The 19723-nt window shown below is 39.7% G+C and overlaps 1 protein-coding gene across 6 annotated transcripts in view; it reads right to left on the bottom strand.

Annotated features, from left to right (window-relative positions):
- Positions 1–10647: 10647 nt before the first annotated feature.
- fmnl3 (formin like 3) overlaps positions 10648–19723 on the bottom strand; it is a 43564-nt gene continuing 34488 nt past the window's right edge. For 3 of the 6 annotated variants that reach the window (XM_089124433.1, XM_089124438.1, XM_089124437.1), the window contains 12 exons: positions 19567–19691; positions 19272–19474; positions 18945–19179; positions 18552–18620; positions 18370–18450; positions 18167–18296; positions 16800–16960; positions 16613–16714; positions 15763–15855; positions 15192–15315; positions 14109–14241; positions 10648–12421 (listed from right to left, as the gene is read on the bottom strand). In XM_089124433.1, coding sequence (XP_088980559.1) covers positions 14150–14241; positions 15192–15315; positions 15763–15855; positions 16613–16714; positions 16800–16960; positions 18167–18296; positions 18370–18450; positions 18552–18620; positions 18945–19179; positions 19272–19474; positions 19567–19691 — 1415 coding nt within the window. In that variant the 3' untranslated portion in view covers positions 10648–12421; positions 14109–14149. Of the gene's footprint in view, positions 12422–13653; positions 13703–14108; positions 14242–15191; positions 15316–15762; positions 15856–16612; positions 16715–16799; positions 16961–18166; positions 18297–18369; positions 18451–18551; positions 18621–18944; positions 19180–19271; positions 19475–19566; positions 19692–19723 lie in introns of all 6 variants that reach the window. The other 3 variants (XM_089124434.1, XM_089124435.1, XM_089124436.1) reach the window with 3 other exon arrangements.

The following is a 19723-nucleotide window of genomic DNA, read 5'->3' as shown; positions in this document are numbered from 1 at the left end:
AAGTTTCTCCAATCTTCCCAAAACTCTGGATTCTGATAGAGGGCCATGAGACTTAGACCTGAGTGCAAAAATGGAGGCTCTAGCCCCTTCCAGAGCTGAGATATCGAAACTCAAAAATTAGGCCCGAAAAAAAAACGACAGTGGTACCCCTTACGTTTTTTTTTTGGGCGAAAAATTAAGTTTCTCCAATCTTCCCAAATTCTGATAGAGGGCCATGAGACTTAGACCTGAGTGCAAAAATGGAGGCTCTAGCCCCTTCCAGAGCTGAGATATCGAAACTCAAAAATTAGGCCCGAAAAAAAAACGACAGTGGTACCCCTTACGTTTTTTTTTTTGGGCGAAAAATTAAGTTTCTCCAATCTTCCCAAATTCTGATAGAGGGCCATGAGACTTAGACCTGAGTGCAAAAATGGAGGCTCTAGCCCCTTCCAGAGCTGAGATATCGAAACTCAAAAATTAGGCCCGAAAAAAAAACGACAGTGGTACCCCTTACGTTTTTTTTTTTTGGGCGAAAAATTAAGTTTCTCCAATCTTCCCAAAACTCTGGATTCTGATAGAGGGCCATGAGACTTAGACCTGAGTGCAAAAATGGAGGCTCTAGCCCCTTCCAGAGCTGAGATATCGAAACTCAAAAATTAGGCCCGAAAAAAAAACGACAGTGGTACCCCTTACGTTTTTTTTTTTGGGCTAAAAATTAAGTTTCTCCAATCTTCCCAAATTCTGATAGAGGGCCATGCGACTTAGACCTGAGTGCAAAAATGGAGGCTCTAGCCCCTTCCAGAGCTGAGATATCGAAACTCAAAAATTCGGCCCGAAAAAAAAACGACAGTGGTACCCCTTACGTTTTTTTTTGGGGGGCGAAAAATTAAGTTTCTCCAATCTTCCCAAAACTATGGATTCTGATAGAGGGCCATGCGACTTAGACCTGAGTGCAAAAATGGAGGCTCTAGCCCCTTCCAGAGCTGAGATATCGAAACTCAAAAATTCGGCCCGAAAAAAAAACGACAGTGGTACCCCTTACGTTTTTTTTTGGGGGGCGAAAAATTAAGTTTCTCCAATCTTCCCAAAACTATGGATTCTGATAGAGGGCCATGAGACTTAGACCTGAGTGCAAAAATGGAGGCTCTTGCCCCTTCCAGAGCTGAGATATCGAAACTCAAAAATTCGGCCCGAAAAAAAAAACGACAGTGGTACCCCTTACGTTTTTTTTTTGGGCGAAAAATTAAGTTTCTCCAATCTTCCCAAATTCTGATAGAGGGCCATGAGACTTAGACCTGAGTGCAAAAATGGAGGCTCTAGCCCCTTCCAGAGCTGAGATATCGAAACTCAAAAATTCGGCCCGAAAAAAAAAACGACAGTGGTACCCCTTACGTTTTTTTTTTGGGCGAAAAATTAAGTTTCTCCAATCTTCCCAAATTCTGATAGAGGGCCATGAGACTTTGACCTGAGTGCAAAAATGGAGGCTCTAGCCCCTTCCAGAGCTGAGATATCGAAACTCAAAAATTCGGCCCGAAAAAAAAAACGACAGTGGTACCCCTTACATTTTTTTTTTGGGCGAAAAATTAAGTTTCTCCAATCTTCCCAAATTCTGATAGAGGGCCACGAGACTTAGACCTGAGTGCAAAAATAAAGGCTCTAGCCCCTTCCAGAGCTGAGATATCGAAATTCAAAAATTCGGCCCGAAAAAAAAAACGACAGTGGTACCCCTTACGTTTTTTTTTTTGGGCGAAAAATTACGTTTCTCCAATCTTCCCAAATTCTGATAGAGGGCCATGAGACTTAGACCTGAGTGCAAAAATGGAGGCTCTAGCCCCTTCCAGAGCTGAGATATCGAAACTCAAAAATTAGGCCCGAAAAAAAAACGACAGTGGTACCCCTTACGTTTTTTTTTTTTTGGGCGAAAAATTAAGTTTCTCCAATCTTCCCAAAACTCTGGATTCTGATAGAGGGCCATGAGACTTAGACCTGAGTGCAAAAATGGAGGCTCTAGCCCCTTCCAGAGCTGAGATATCGAAACTCAAAAATTAGGCCCGAAAAAAAAACGACAGTGGTACCCCTTACGTTTTTTTTTTTTTGGGCGAAAAATTAAGTTTCTCCAATCTTCCCAAAACTCTGGATTCTGATAGAGGGCCATGAGACTTAGACCTGAGTGCAAAAATGGAGGCTCTAGCCCCTTCCAGAGCTGAGATATCGAAACTCAAAAATTAGGCCCGAAAAAAAAACGACAGTGGTACCCCTTACGTTTTTTTTTTTTGGGCGAAAAATTAAGTTTCTCCAATCTTCTCAAAACTCTGGATTCTGATAGAGGGCCATGAGACTTAGACCTGAGTGCAAAAATGGAGGCTCTAGCCCCTTCCAGAGCTGAGATATCGAAACTCAAAAATTAGGCCCGAAAAAAAAAACGACAGTGGTACCCCTTACGTTTTTTTTTTGGGCGAAAAATTAAGTTTCTCCAATCTTCCCAAATTCTGATAGAGGGCCATGAGACTTAGACCTGAGTCCAAAAATGGAGGCTCTAGCCCCTTCCAGAGCTGAGATATCGAAACTCAAAAATTCGGCCTGAAAAAAAAAACGACAGTGGTACCCCTTACGTTTTTTTTTTTGGGCGAAAAATTAAGTTTCTCCAATCTTCCCAAAACTCTGGATTCTGATAGAGGGCCATGAGACTTAGACCTAAGTCCAAAAATGGAGGCTCTAGCCCCTTCCAGAGCTGTAATATCGAAACTCAAAAATTAGGCCCGAAAAAAAAAACGACAGTGGTACCCCTTACGTTTTTTTTTTGGGCGAAAAATTAAGTTTCTCCAATCTTCCCAAATTCTGATAGAGGGCCATGAGACTTAGACCTGAGTGCAAAAATGGAGGATCTAGCCCCTTCCAGAGCTGAGATATCGAAACTCAAAAATTAGGCCCGAAAAAAAAACGACAGTGGTACCCCTTACGGTTTTTTTTTTTTGGGCGAAAAATTAAGTTTCTCCAATCTTCCCAAAACTCTGGATTCTGATAGAGGGCCATGAGACTTAGACCTGAGTGCAAAAATGGAGGCTCTAGCCCCTTCCAGACCTGAGATATCGAAACTCAAAAATTAGGCCCGAAAAAAAAAAACGACAGTGCTACCCCTTACGTTTTTTTTTTTGGGCGAAAAATTAACCTTCTCCAATCTTCCCAAATTCTGATAGAGGGCCATGAGACTTAGACCTGAGTGCAAAAATGGAGGCTCTGGCCCCTTCCAGAGCTGAGATATCGAAACTCAAAAATTAGGCCCGAAAAAAAAAAACGACAGTGGTACCCCTTACGTTTTTTTTTTTTGGGCGAAAAATTAAGTTTCTCCAATCTTCCCAAAACTCTGGATTCTGATAGAGGGCCATGAGACTTAGACCTGAGTGCAAAAATGGAGGCTCTAGTCCCTTCCAGAGCTGAGATATCGAAACTCAAAAATTAGGCCCGAAAAAAAAAACGACAGTGGTACCCCTTACGTTTTTTTTTTTGGGCGAAAAATTAAGTTTCTCCAATCTTCCCAAATTCTGATAGAGGGCCATGAGACTTAGACCTGAGTGCAAAAATGGAGGCTCTAGCCCCTTCCAGAGCTGAGATATCGAAACTCAAAAATTCGGCCCGAAAAAAAAAACGACAGTGGTACCCCTTACGTTTTTTTTTTGGGCGAAAAATTAAGTTTCTCCAATCTTCCCAAATTCTGATAGAGGGCCATGAGACTTAGACCTGAGTGCAAAAATGGAGGCTTTAGCCCCTTCCAGAGCTGAGATATCGAAACTCATAAAATTCGGCCCGAAAAAAAAACGACAGTGGTACCCCTTACGTTTTTTTTTTTTTGGGCGAAAAATTAAGTTTCTCCAATCTTCCCAAATTCTGATAGAGGGCCATGAGACTTAGACCTGAGTGCAAAAATGGAGGCTCTAGCCCCTTCCAGAGCTGAGATATCGAAACTCAAAAATTCGGCCCGAAAAATAAAACGACAGTGGTACCCCTTACGTTTTTTTTTTGGGGGCGAAAAATTAAGTTTCTCCAATCTTCTCAAAACTCTGGATTCTGATAGAGGGCCATGAGACTTAGACCTGAGTGCAAAAATGAAGGCTCTTGCCCCTCCCAGAGCTGAGATATCGAAACGCAAAAATTCGGCCTGAAAAAAAAAAACGACAGTGGTACCCCTTACGTTTTTTTTTTTCGGGCGAAAAATTAAGTTTCTCCAATCTTCCCAAAACTCTGGATTCTGATAGAGGGCCATGAGACTTAGACCTGAGTGCAAAAATGGAGGCTCTAGCCCCTTCCAGAGCTGAGATGTCGAAACTCAAAAATTCAGCCCGAAAAAAAAAACGACAGTGGTACCCCTTACGTTTTTTTTTTTCGGGCGAAAAATTAAGTTTCTCCAATCTTCTCAAAATTCTGGATTCTGATAGAGGGCCATGAGACTTAGACATGAGTGCAAAAATGGAGGCTCTAGCCCCTTCCAGAGCTGAGATATCGAAACTCAAAAATTCGGCCCGAAAAAAAAAACCCGACAGTGGTACCCCTTACGTTTTTTTTTTTTTTTGGGCGAAAAATTAAGTTTCTCCAATCTTCCCAAAACTCTGGATTCTGATAGAGGGCCATGAGACTTAGACCTGAGTGAAAAAATGGAGGCTCTAGCCCCTTCCAGAGCTGAGATATCGAAACTCAAAAATTAGGCCCAAAAAAAAAACGACAGTGGTACCCCTTACGTTTTTTTTTTGGGCGAAAAATTAACTTTCTCCAATCTTCCCAAATTCTGATAGAGGGCCATGAGACTTAGACCTGAGTGCAAAAATGGAGGCTCTAGCCCGTTCCAGAGCTGAGATATCGAAACTCAACAATTCGGCCCGAAAAAAAAACGACAGTGATACCCCTTACGTTTTTTTTTTGGGCGAAAAATTAAGTATCTCCAATCTTCCCAAATTCTGATAGAGGGCCATGAGACTTAGACCTGAGTGCAAAAATGGAGGCTCTAGCCCCTTCCAGAGCTGAGATATCGAAACTCAAAAATTCGGCCCGAAAAAAAAAACAACACTTACGGTTTTTTTTTTGGGGCGAAAAATTAAGTTTCTCCAATCTTCCCAAATTCTGATAGAGGGCCATGAGACTTAGACCTGAGTGCAAAAATGGAGGCTCTATCCCCTTCCAGAGCTGAGACATCGAAACTCAAAAATTCGGCCCGAAAAAAAAAAACGACAGTGGTACCCCTTACGTTTTTTTTTTTTCAGGCGAAAAATTAAGTTTCTCCAATCTTCCCAAAACTCTGGATTCTGATAGAGGGCAATGTGACTTAGACCTGAGTGCAAAAATTGAGGCTCTAGACCCTTCCAGAGCTGAGATATTGAGATATTTATAATGGCATAAATGCTACCTGGGATCTCAATATCTCAGCTCTGGAAGGTGTTGTTTGAAATGATGCAATTTATTTTATGATAACCATATGTAAACTGCTTGTAAAACTTCATAAACAGTCTTTTATGTAAAACAGCTTTTATATGAAAAAATATGTAAACTGCTAGTAAAGACTTTATAAACAGTCTTTCATGTAGAACAGCTTTTATAAAAACCATATGTAAAGGCATTATAGATAGTTTACGTATAAAAACTGTATAACACAAGACTGTTTATAAGAAAGACACAGAAACATATTGTAACAAATGTTTATTGGTTTTATAAGAAAGACACAGAAACATATTGTAACAAATGTTTATTGGTTTTATAAGAAAGACACAAATGTATTGTAACAAAATACTTTATTAATACAATGTAACCAGTATTATGCATGTGAGTAGTAAAGGGAAAATGTATTACCTTAATGTTGTGTTCTAGACTAAAAGGAGACGGTGGCTGAGAAACCATGCGAGGAGAAGGAAGATCAAGATAAAGAAGGCCTTTTATAGGAGATTGTTGAAGGGATTAAAAGAGTTAAACTTGGATTCAGGACTAGGATTGGACAGATTGTGCATATGACTTGATTATGTAAGAGAGAGGTGTGACATGTAAATGTATTATAAAACGTACATTGAAATGTATGGGGTTTGACTCTGGAAACTGGACCAGACTCTCCATTGTTTGATGATCCAAGCCTGACACCTGCTGGTGTAACTTGTGAACTGCATTTATTGAACTAATTTTGTTAAACTGTCTGATAGAAAAACTTTGGAAAACTCTATACAATAAAAATACAAATAATAGATAAAAGAAATTTGCCTGCCAAGAGTCTCTACTTGCAGTAAAGAACTTAGCCACGGAGGGGTCTTTCTACTGGGGTGTAAGTATGAATTTGTGTACTTAATATCTAATGTAGAATTTGAACATCTTTACCTTACCTGAGAATAAACAAAATAAGGTAGAAGGTAAATGATTTATAACTAGGATACAAGGATTGATCTAATACCATAAAACAAAGGGTCTAGAGTCTCCATTTTTGCAATAGGTCTAAGTCCCATGGCCCTCTATCAGAATCCAGACATTCAAGAAGATCAGAGAAACTCAAAATTTCGACCCCCCAAAAAAACGACAGTGGTACCCCTTTCGTTTTTTGGGGGGGGTTTTTGGTGCGATAAAATAAGTTTCTCCAATCTTCTCAAAACTCTGGATTCTGATAGAGGGCCATGAGACTTAGACCTGAGTGCAAAAATGGAGGCTCTAGACCCTTCCAGAGCTGAGATATCGAAACTCGAAATTTCGACCCGAAAAAAAACGACAGTGGTACCCCTTTCGTTTTTTGTTTTCAGGCGAGAAATTAAGTTTCTCCAATCTTCTAAAAACTCTGGATTCTGATTGAGGGCAATGAGACTTAGACCTGAGTGCAAACATGGAGGCTCTAGACTCTTCCAGAGCTGAGATATCGAAACTCAAAATTTCGACTCGAAAAAAAAAAACGACAGTGGTACCCCTTACGGTTTTTTTGGGGGGCGAAAAATTAAGTTTCCCCAATCTTCTCAAAACTCTGGATTCTGATAGAGGGCCATGAGACTTAAACCTGAGTGCAAATATGGAGGCTCTAGACCCTTCCAGAGCTGAGATATCGAAACTCAAAAATTCGACCCGAAAAAAAAAAGACAGTGTTACCCCTTACGTTTTTTTTTGGGGGGTGAAAAATGAAGTTTCCCCAATCTTCTCAAAACTCTGGATTTTGATAGGTTTAAGTCTCATGACCCTCTGAGTGCTAAAATGGAGGCTCTAGACCCTTCCAGAGCTGAGATGTCGAAAGTCAAAAATTCAACCCGAAAAAAAAAACGACAGTGTTACCCCTTACGTTTTTTTTGGGGGGGGGTGAAAAATTTAGTTTCCCCAATCTTCTCAAAACTCTGGATTCTGATAGAGGGTCATGAGACTTAAACCTGAGTGCTAAAATGGAGGCTCTAGACCCTTCCTGAGCTGAGATATCGAAACTCAAAAATTCGACCCGAAAAAAAAAAAACCACAGTGTTACCCCTTACGTTTTTTTTGGGGGGGGGTGAAAAATTTAGTTTCCCCAATCTTCTCAAAACTCTGGATTCTGATAGAGGGTCATGAGACTTAAACCTGAGTGCTAAAATGGAGGCTCTAGACCCTTCCAGAGCTGAGATTTCGAAAGTCAAAAATTCAACCCGAAAAAAAAAACGACAGTGTTACCCCTTACGTTTTTGTTTTTTTTTGGGCGAAAAATGAAGTTTCCCCAATCTTCTCAAAACTCTGGATTCTGATAGAGGGCCATGAGACTTAAACCTGAGTGCAAATATGGAGGCTCTGGACCCATCCAGAGCTGAGATATAGAAACTCAAAAATTCGACCCGAAAAAAAAAAACGACAGTGTTACCCCTTACGGTTTTTTTTGGGGGCGAAAAATGAAGTTTCCCCAATCTTCTCAAAACTCTGGATTCTGATAGAGGGCCATGAGACTTAAACCTGAGTGCAAATATGGAGGCTCTAGACCCTTCCAGAGCTGAGATATCGAAACTTAAAAATTCGACCCGAAAAAAAAAAACGACAGTGTTACCCCTTACGTTTTTTTTTTGGGGTGAAAAATGAAGTTTCCCCAATCTTCTCAAAACTCTGGATTTTGATAGAGGGTCATGAGACTTAAACCTGAGTGCTAAAATAGAGGCTCTAGACCCTTCCAGAGCTGAGATATCGAAACTCAAAAATTCGACCCGAAAAAAAAAAACGACAGTGGTACCCCTTACGTTTTTATTTTTGGGCGAAAAATGAAGTTTCCCCAATCTTCTCAAAACTCTGGATTCTGATAGAGGGTCATGAGACTTAAACCTGAGTGCTAAAATGGAAGTTCTAGACCCTTCCAGAGCTGAGATGTCGAAAGTCAAAAATTCAACCCGAAAAAAAAACGACAGTGTTACCCCTTACGTTTTTATTTTTGGGCGAAAAATGAAGTTTCCCCAATCTTCTCAAAACTCTGGATTCTGATAGAGGGTCATGAGACTTAAACCTGAGTGCTAAAATGGAAGTTCTAGACCCTTCCAGAGCTGAGATGTCGAAAGTCAAAAATTCAACCCGAAAAAAAAACGACAGTGTTACCCCTTACGTTTTTTTTTTTTTTGGGCGAAAAATGAAGTTTCCCCAATCTTCTCAAAACTCTGGATTCTGATAGAGGGCCATGAGACTTAAAACTGAGTGCAAATATGGAGGCTCTGGACCCATCCAGAGCTGAGATATAGAAACTCAAAAATTCGACCCGAAAAAAAACAAAACGACAGTGTTACCCCTTACGTTTTTTTTGGGGGGCGAAAAATTAAGTTTCCCCAATCTTCTCAAAACTCTGGATTCTGATAGAGGGCCATGAGACTTAAACCTGAGTGCAAATATGGAGGCTCTAGACCCTTCCAGAGCTGAGATATCGAAACTCAAAAATTCGACCCGAAAAAAAAAAAACGACAGTGGTACCCCTTACGTTTTTTTTTTTGGGTGAAAAATTAAGTTTCCCCAATCTTCTCAAAACTCTGGATTCTGATAGAGGGTCATGAGACGTAAACCTGAGTGCTAAAATGGAGGCTCTAGACCCTTCCAGAGCTGAGATATCGAAACTCAAAAATTCGACCCGAAAAAAAAAACGACAGTGTTACCCCTTACGTTTTTTTTTTTTTTGGGCGAAAAATTAAGTTTCCCCAATCTTCTCAAAACTCTGGATTCTGATAGAGCGCCATGAGACTTAAACCTGAGTGCAAATATGGAGGCTCTGGACCTTTCCAGAGCTGAGATATTGAAACTAAAAAATTCGACCCGAAAAAAAAAACGACAGTGTTACCCCTTACGTTTTTTTTTTGGGCGAAAAATTAAGTTTCCCCAATCTTCTCAAAACTCTGGATTCTGATAGAGGGTCATGAGACTTAAACCCGAATGCTAAAATGGAGGCTCTAGACCCTTCCAGAGCTGAGATATCGAAACTCAAAAATTCGACCCGAAAAAAAAACGACAGTGTTACCTCTTGCGTTTTTTTGGGGGGCGAAAAATTAAGTTTCCCCAATCTTCTCAAAACTCTGGATTCTGATAGAGGGCCATGGGACTTAGACCTGAGTGCAAAAATGGAGGCTCTCGACCCTTCCAGAGCTGAGATATCGAGATCCCACGTAGCATGTATGCCATTATATGTCTAAGTCCCATGGCCCTCTATCAGAATCCAGAGTAGTGAGAAGATTGGAGAAACTCATTTTTTCGCGCCGAAAAAAAAAACGACAGGGGTGCCTCTGTCGACTTTTTTGGTACAAGAAAAAACGTTTCTCTGATCTTCTTGAAACTCTGGATTTGGGACCCCAAACCCTTCAGACCCCACCGTCCCCAGCTCCTGGGTCCTTCCGGTTCCAAGATACGGCGACTTCTGGTCCAGCTTTGACCGGGTATATCTCAGAAACTAAAGCGACTTGGAGCTCGAAACTCCGGGTGTGGGGAGCCGCCCAGGGTCCCATCCCCAGCTCCTGAGATACGGCCACTTCCTGTCCAGGTTTGACCGGATGAATCTCGGAAACCAAGCCGAGTTGGAACTCCTAACTCGGGGAGTGGGGAGGTACCAATGGGACCTCCAATACCCTAGAGTTTGAGCCCCAAGTCGGCGTGGTTCTGGACTTATTCACGGTCAAAAACCAATAAAAGCATGTGTCCACGATCCCACTTTTTGTCCAAAAACCCACTATTTTTAAAAAAAGTATTAACCCCGGCCTTCATGCAATAAGCTGCAATTGGACAGAATCCCGCCTGCAATCTATTGAATGGGGATTTTGGTTAGTGTACATTTGATGGACATTTTAATTAAAGTTCCTGTCAAAATGAAAACCATTTATCTGCACTCAGTCCATAGAACCAAGTCCATAGAACCAAGCGCCATCCCATAATTCCAATTCCAATATGCTTGACTATGACAACTTGTTCAACCATTTTGCATGTAAAGACTTATGTTATGAACTAATGCCAACAGAGACCCATTATAATCATTTTGATCAACATGACATAAGCAATTCATAATGTAGGACACAGCAGAGAATTGTACATAATCATTTGCATGGATGTACAGTACACAATGTGAAGATTGAATGGGTAGTTTTGAGAATTTCAATTATGATCTGAGAAATGTACCAAAGAGACTGAGAAAACTTGTCCTCTTTACCGTATTGCTCCTGTGCAAACATTTATTGACAACATTGTTATAAGTCTAGTCTCAAATATTTTTATTTGCCACTTGAACAGAATATCCAGTTAACTGCTGCATTCATTGGTCCATATCAACCAAATAACATTAAAACTTTGGTACATTCATTTTGTGCTTTGCTTTTCCTCCCAAATGGCTTGATTTAGTTTATGCTGTGGTACAACATTAGGTAAATAAAAAAGTTCAGTCTAAGAAATAACTCCTAGAAAATACCACACAACATTAGTGTTGATTTTATGTTTGTTCACTTCTCTCGAGCTCGAGTCAACATGCAGTGTTATGTCCCTTTTTTAACGGTGAGTTCCGGTCCTGGCTTATGATTGGTCAGAACAGCGTTCCACCAACTATGACGCCAAACACCTGTTGACATCACTGAAGCGCAGAAGTTTTCGGTCAGTCAGGACAGGAGGAACATGTTCTAGTGCGAAAGATGCCGCTTTACCACATGTGTATTTGCTTAACGTTTAATATCTTTATCATTTATAGACTATCTAATAAAAGCAATAGGCACTTGAGGCCGTTTCACAATAATCCGCAGCATCACGTAGCTACATTATTGCTTAATAGAGCTCAATTTCCGAATCGCTTAATCAGTGTTAGTGCAAAGAGAGTAATTACTCTGTTAGAAGAAGTGATATGAAAAAATCATCTTACAAAACGTATTTTTTTTTGCTGAAACCTAATGAATTAATTCCTGAAAAGCATGACGACTGTCCTTCATTTACTAACTTAGAGCGAATTACGTACAAATTGCGCATTCAAAATATTATATAGTCATGTTTACAATCTAGGAGTGGTTCCCATTTGGTATCCTTTTAAAAACAGAGAAAAATTCATTTATATACATCATAATTCTGGGGGGTAAAAAAATGGACCAGAGCACTATTCTCTGAGAAGTTTCATGGCATGACAAAGTTACATAGGCCTACACTTTGTTCTGGTACATGAGCATTAAACTGATTTAAAGAACCGAGTGAAGATAGAGCCATTAATACAAGGCACAAAGTCAGTCAAACAGAGCACTTGTCCAGGCTCTTTTGTTAACGCTGCAATGCGTTTCTTGGATTATTGCGTATTATATTTACATTAAGTATAAGAAATATTACAACATAACGATTAACAATAATATAAACTTAGATACATCAATATTGGTTATAAGAAATAATACTGACTCAACAGAAAGGCACTTCTTTGTAACCATAGTACTGGTCTAGGTTAAAATACTGGAGACAGGCTATTCTGTGCCAGGTAGAGGAAAAGGATTAACAAATAATTTGTTCATACTTAAAGAACTGTACAAACGGAATCAGTGACCTCAGCGCTATCCCACTAGACGAAGTCATGCTTAAATTGCACAATAAGAGGAGATCCACGTTAATGGGCCTGCCGTTGGAAGGCTCTTCAAGGTCAGCAGGCTAGTGTTACTGCTATTATTCCTGTGCCAACACAAGCTTTTACCAACGCTCCTTAGGATTTGCGTGCGCAAGCGTTCATGAGGCCAGGTTGGCAGTCTGTGCTGTAATGGCTTTTTTGAAAGAGCCTCCAGTGCACAATCCAAAAAGGATTTCCATAAATAAATAACTTCCCCACCCCCTTAAAACCAAAAGACATTGTTTTGGTCCTGCACTTCCCTCAGTCACCGTGAATTGCAGGAAGATGCCATTTCAGAAAGCGGGGGGAGAGTAGCAGAGGGTGAGTGAGTGAGGGGTCTTTAGGGTCGCTTCCACCCATTCCGGATCACCGCGTCAGCTCGCAGGAAGGGCTGGCTTCGGAGATCTGTGAGTGGGGAGGGAGAGAGTTAGAGTTAGATCAGGGAACACTCAGGATAGCAGGGGTCATTCTTAGCACCTCAGTTGGCTGCAAATAATTGCTGTCATTGCTTGATTTTTTTTTTTTTTTTTTTTGCTTTTGGCTTCCCAGATCTTAAAGAAACAGTTTACCCAAAAATTTGATGCTGTCATTTACCCATCCTCAGGTTGTTTATGCTTTTATCTTTGAAAGGAGATATTCAACATAATGTTGACACTGTTTGTATCCTTACTTACAACGAAAGCCGTGACCGGCAACTTTCAAGCTCCAAAAGGGACATAAAACGTATACAAAACTATCGAATATAATCGTTTTGGAGCCTGAAAGCAATTGGTCACGTCTAAATTTTTTATACATTAGCGTTTGGAACGACATGAGGGTGAGAAAATGATGACAGAATTTTCATTTTTAGGTGAACTAACACTTTAAAGTATTAAAATATGCAGTTAAAATTAATCTCAAAACTGCTTGTAGTATAAAGCATACAATGTAAAACATTAACAAAGACCACAAAATATGATCACTGCAGTAAGACCATTTAGCACATTACAAATACGTTTGAACTGATGGATTCTGTGTTCAGCAAGGTCTTGAAAGATACTATAACATTTCTGTACATAATGAAACACTGTATCACCAAATGACCATTACATGTACTGTAGATCTTGCTGAACAGAACACAGATTTGCATGCATGTGACGATATACAGCGGAGGACATACGTAAACATGTTAGCTAAATGGCACAATGCAAAGATACAGCAGACAAACAGCTTTACATGCAACGGACATGACAAGAAAAAGATTTCATTCCTGGATCCTTCCAAAAGATCTAAGAAAATACTGTGGAAAAGCTACAATTATACTAGCAAAATAATATTTAGTTTAGTGACATCCAAAGTTTAGTTTGTAATAATATTAGATCTCTACAAACTATCACCACCATCATGTGGTAGTTTGTTGTGTGCTATAAAAACAGCCTTAAGGCTAAATATCTTGTATTGCTTTCACACAGTGAAATATCATAAACCATATAATTAGCAATGCAAAAAAAGCAATATTCAGTACAAGACTACATTTGGCCACATAAGCTTCAGCGCTGTAGCGTTGTGCAAAATGTAGCACAGCCAAAGCAATTGAGCTGACGGTAAAAAGGCAGACAGGAGCAAAGCGAGATAAAGCTCCATGATGCCTTTCTTACCCTCCAATTATTTTGTGCTCAAATTTACTCAGATTAATCCCCTGTTCTGCTGGAAAGGTAGAACACACAGTTATGGGGGAGAAGATGAGAGTTAGCAGATAACAAACCAAGTGAAACATAACAAGGACTGCTACACAGGCCAAATCTCTCTCAATCTGGACAATATGACAAATAAAAGGACCTATGATTAGAACATAGATTAATATTAGTTCAAATCTGCATTTTATATTATATTTATTATATACTAATGCATTGTCACTTAATTTGTCATTATTCCCTTAAGAAAGATTTGGCCTGTCCATGTTTCAGATCTGTGAACAGCCACAGCTTGTGTTTCCCACTATTCTGTTGTGCTTGGGTTAGTAGAGGATGCTGGGTAACCAGAGTGACAGAGTGGGTCATGCGAGTGGTGGGAGTATGCATGCACTTTGCAACTGGTAAGAGAACGGGATAACCTGCGGCATTAGGGGCAGTTTTTGGGGGGGGGTTTGGGGGGCTAGCAGATGGACTCGTCGAAGAGGTTGGTATCGCAGAAGAAGCGCGAGCCCCGTTTGGCCGTGCGGGCAGTGAAGGGCACACTCTTCAGCACTGAGGGAGGGAGGGAAGGAGGTCAGAGACAGAACCTTATATCCGAGCTTAAGAAGGACCATGTGTTCCGAAAAAAAAATAAACCATTCGTTTTGATCTTTGCAACTTCCTGGCTTTTTTTTTGTGTGTGTGCAAGATGTTCTCAACCTTATGGAACAGCCATAGCAAACTTATTTCAACTTTTGGGTCATCAAACAATTCTGAAAAGGTATCACACATTCCATAAAAATATTAAGTATTTTAAAAAACACTGATAATAATAAGACTTATTTCTCACGCAGCAAATCAGCATATTAGAATGATTACGTGACACTGAGGACACAGCTTTGCCATCACAGGACTAAATTACAACTTAAAATATAGAAAAAGTATAAAAAATTGACAAAATTACTGTTTTGATCAAATAAATTCCAGTGGCAGGAGAGGAAAAAGTGACTATTCTTCATTCTATCAATAATATATACAGTATATGGCTTCATAAGTCTGGAGCATTGTTTATGAAATGTTAAAGTATCAATTTTAGAATTTTAACTGATTATGTGTGAGTTATGTGGTTCATTATTACATAAATAGCCTTGTCTGAGAACATTGTTTAAAAAAATAAAATTAAAAAATAATTATCTATTATTAACACAATGAATTTAAGGGTGTTATTTCTTCCTGGACAGTTTCTGCAATATCTTCTATATGCATCCTCTATGATTTCTTTACATACTTCAGAAAGAAGAGCTTAGTTAATACACCATATAGTTATTTCTGTGGATCCCTGAGAGTTGATTCAAATGTCATTGCTTTGTTTTAACTGATGTGCACTTGTAAAGTGTGCTGATCGAGCTGTAAGGGCTGTTGTTTAACATAACAGAGAGTACATTGCTGATGCGGAGAGCAGTGGACCACCACAGTGATTCTGGACCCCTGGCTGATGGGTACTGCAGTCCTTCCTAGCCCACCTGTGATAATGTCTTCAATGGTGCCGTCTTTGCCCTCATATACAGGCCGGTGGTCCTTGGCCTGTCTGCGCCGGAGCTCTGCGATCAAATCCTGCTGCTGAAGTCGCTTCTTTTGAGCCTGGACCTGCATTGAGGAAACGAGAAATATATTCACCACTCATTGCACTCATTTTTAAACATTTAAAAGAATCAGGGGCACATGAAGCACCATTAACCAATTGCATAAATTATTGGTAACACTTTAAAATAAGGTCCTGATACTTAATGCATTAACTAACCATGGGCAATATCTTTACTGTATGTTAATATGTTACAGTATTTATCAATGTTCCTTATTGTTGACCGAGTGGGTCTCTGAGATGGTGTGAGTGAGTGGAGGCGGGGCGAATTTGCATAATCATGAATCCGTGTATACTAAATGAAGCGAGGGTGTAGAGTTACAAGGAGGACTTCAAATCATGTTAACAAAGTGAACCCTATTGTAAAATGTCACCCACCTTTCACATTCTAGTATGAAAAACACATTAAGTGTGGGGGTATTTTAGTTATTTTTCACAGGTTCAGATTTCACCTTGGGGTCGTGCTGTTTGGCCTCCTGTGCTAGTAGTTTTTCTCTCATGGCCTCCTCTTGCTTCTTCTTCTGTTCGTTTTCCTCCACAGCCTCCTGCAGAAAACAACAGTTTGCAACTTAGAGAGATAAGTTATGATAGGTAGAGATGTAAGTGTGATCCAGGCCCTGACACTGCACAAAACACAGGCCACGACCTCACATCTAAACAATCACAGCAACCTCTGAGAAGGGATATGAATATGGACGAACACAAACACACAGAGATCTTGGAGCTTTTTGCGGTTCCTCATGTAGACTCATAAATCCACCAGCAGAACAATGTGAGGAAGAGGTGTGTGTATGCGTGTGTGTCCGGGTTAAAGGCGGTGAAGGCAAAACCCAGTCTAAACAGAGCAGCTGCCCTTAAATCTCAGCCCAGCTGCCCCTTCCTGTTATTCACCCTCTGCTAACGTCTGCTACTCCACCCCAGCGCTCTGACGCTGACGCTTCAACAGGGAAGACACTCAAACTAGGATGGCCAAAGGATATAAACACACATAGAAAGTGTGTGTGTCCTTTCAGGGTTTCAACCTACAACCTTTCAATTAGCAGGCCAGATCTTTCACCACTTCATGTTTACTAAACACACCAGGAAGCAGATCATGTGAACTATTCCTTCCTGTCCTCAATGACTTGAAAGCAGGTCGGGTTCACCTTCCCCCCTGAGGCTTAGAAATTAAAAGTCTCTTCCTGACCTGATGAATATACGGAGCCACAAATGTGTTTCCTCCTTGTCAAAATATGAAGATTCATTATCTGTTAGTTAGTGTGCTGTGCCTAGAACTGCTGAGTGAATAACTGAATGGATTACCTTGTAGGCTCTGATGAACCGTACAAACACTGGGAAGAAGACAGAGGGCGGCGTGGTCTTAGGACTTTCCCCAAAGTAATGAACCACATTGTTGAAGGCCTCCTGTAAGTGGATACAATGTGAGATTGAAATAACCTGGTACTGTTTAATTGCCAGAAAGTGTTTTCTAAAAGGACAGACAGGACACCTCAGCAGTCTTGGCGTCTTTCTGTAGTTTGTCCAGCTGTGTATCGCTGGTCTGGTGGAAGCTCTTGAGTATGGCGTGGTCGTGCAGACTGCACTCTCTCCTGACCAGATCCATGCCCTTGCCGAGCTCCTTAACATCCAACAACACGTTCTCCAGGGACACTGTCACCGAAGATTTGAAATGAATGTAGTTACAGTTAAAATGGAAAAAAAAAAATCCAAAGAAATGAATATAATTGCTGTATAGTAGATTTTCCAGTTACTTTTTCGGTGTGAATCACCCATTAAGATAATCATACACACAACTTAAAAGGTATTTCCATAAACATTACATAGCACATTTAAAATGGTACCTATTAGAAATGTAGGTGTCACTTCACAATAAATATTCATTTGTTAACATTAGTTAATGCTTTAGGTATCATTAACTGACAATTTAGGTTAATGATAATGCCTACATACTAATGAATAATATTCATTAATTCTTTTTAATATTTCAGGTTGTATAGATTACTCATTATAACTGTGTTATGAATGAACAGGAAGTAACAATGAGCAATAATATATTTATAAATTTACAGTTGTAGATTAATAAATTCTATTTAATTCTATTCTATTTAATAACTTTAATGAATTAAACCTTATTGGAAAATGTATTCTTCCACTACAATTCAAAAGTTTAGGGTCAGTAAGACTTTTTTTAAAAAAAGAAATTAACACATTCATTCACCAGTACAAATGTATCAAAATAATGTAAATACATTTATAATGTGCAAAAAAAATTCTATTTCAAATAAATACTGTTCTTTTTAACTTTCTATTCAGCAAATGATCCTGAAAAAAAACTGTATCACGTTTCAACAAAAAATATTAAGCAGCAGATACATGTTTCGTGAGCACCAAATCAGAATATTCGAATGAATTCTGAAGGATCATGAGACACTGAAGACTGGAGTAATGACGCTGAAAATACAGCTTTGCCATCACAGGAAGAAATTAATTTTTTTAATATATTAAAATAGAAAGTAGTTATTATAAATTGTAATATTATTTCACAATATTACTGTATTTTTATCGAATGAACTGAGACTTCTTACAAAAACAAAAACAAAAATACTGACCCCAATCTTTTGAACGGTAAAGTGTTTTTCACTATATTTAATAAATTCATAAATAAATGATTTGTATCAATGCTCTAATTTACCCCAAACACAAAGCATGAATTAATTAATTTCCTCTGCTGTGTAACTTTCTTTGAATTGCCATTCTGTACAATTCCTCTTTTTGTATTTCTAATTTAAATTCCAATTTGACGTCCTAAGGGACATGGTCAATTTGATTCAAATTCCAACTCTGTAGGACACAGACCTGCAGCAGCTTTATCCACAAAGTGCAGTTCATTGTAGAAGGTAGCCAGTTCAGGATATTTCTCTTTGACGACCAGAGCAATGTAGTGGAGCAGTGTCATCTTCCTGTCAGTAGACTTAGTATCTAGCAGCTGAGAGAGAACAACAACAGCATAAGAACAGCACTGTGATCAGGTAGAAAGCCACTTCTACAACCAAGCTCACCAGATCCAGACTCTGAAGTTTGAAACCATACACTGAGCCTCTTTTACTACTGTTCATGTAGTTGCCCACAGCCAGAATTATCTGTGTGGAGACAAAAAACAAACAAACAGAAAGTTAAGCATAACGCTAGACAAATTTCAGCTGATCTTGAGCCTTTATAATGAAGACAAGTAGACATTTACTTCAAGAATCCTCTTTAACTTTGGAGAGGACTTCACTGAAGCTGATGCCGCGATGATGGCATTGAGTTGCTGTGGATGTCAAAGAGTTAAAGAGATGTCAATTCATGATATGATCAAGGTGACCATGATATTGGCAAGAACGTGTTTCTGTATAAACATCTGTTGTTGTTCCAGGAATAAAATCAAACAAACATACTTTACCACAAGCCTAACAACTCTAAAATCAGCGAGTAATGACAGGTTGATAAGTCTACGCCTATGCCTACGCCTAAAATGTAAATGCTGTTCCACTAACAACAATGATGTTGCAAAAAAAAATAAAATAAAAATGATCTACATTATATACAAAAAAAATCCCCAGCTTTCCATTTGTTGACAATCATAGTTGCTCACCGGGGTCAGCATGTTGACATTATCACTGAAGTTGCCCACAAACGTGATTATGCTCATTCTCTGAGTGAGCCGCTCAATCTTGCTGAAGAAGAGCATGAAGCGGTCTTCCTCGGCAAGCTGGTCCAGAGGTCTCCTCTCCCGCTCGTACTGACGCATTAGTTTGCTCTCAGCATCCGTGGGCAGGAACCGCATCAGGCATTCCACAAAGTCCACCGGCAGGGCCTTCAGATCAAACCTGCAACATGGAAATTGCATCATATTCATCTAAGATGACATCATTGAGAAGATTAAGACACAATATGACGAAAACCTTGAGTATGTGCGTACGTTTGAATGGCTTTGCAAATCTCCTCTGTGGTCTTGTTTGCCTTGCGCAGAGTGATGGCCAAGTTCTTTGAGCGATTGGCATCAAGTAGCTGCACTTTATTAATGGCCTTCTGGGAAACCTTGCTCTTTGAGCATGACAGATCCACCACAGGACCCTGAGCTTTAGTCTTGAACAGCTCCTCAAACTTCTCCAGGTCTAACTCCTACATGACAGAACAAAAGCACTTAGGATGAGTGAGGAGTTTCAAGGAACACACTCATAATATGTGCACATCTGATTCACGCTCAATATTACCTCAAGCACACGTTCATCGTCGATCTCGTTGAAGACTGTGCCATTGATCTGGTTGGGTTTCAGTGCAGCCCAGTTGAAGACAGGAAGGCGGAACTTGGTTTTTATGGGTTTCTTGATGCGTATGGCTATGAGACATGAAGAAACATAAGGGTCATAC

Source organism: Pimephales promelas, chromosome 20, assembly GCF_988280905.1.
Source record: "Pimephales promelas chromosome 20, fPimPro1.hap1.1, whole genome shotgun sequence".
NCBI lineage: Eukaryota > Metazoa > Chordata > Actinopteri > Cypriniformes > Leuciscidae > Pimephales > Pimephales promelas.
The sequence above is the reverse complement of the archived record's forward strand: the minus strand, read 5'-3'. Positions and strand labels throughout refer to the sequence as shown.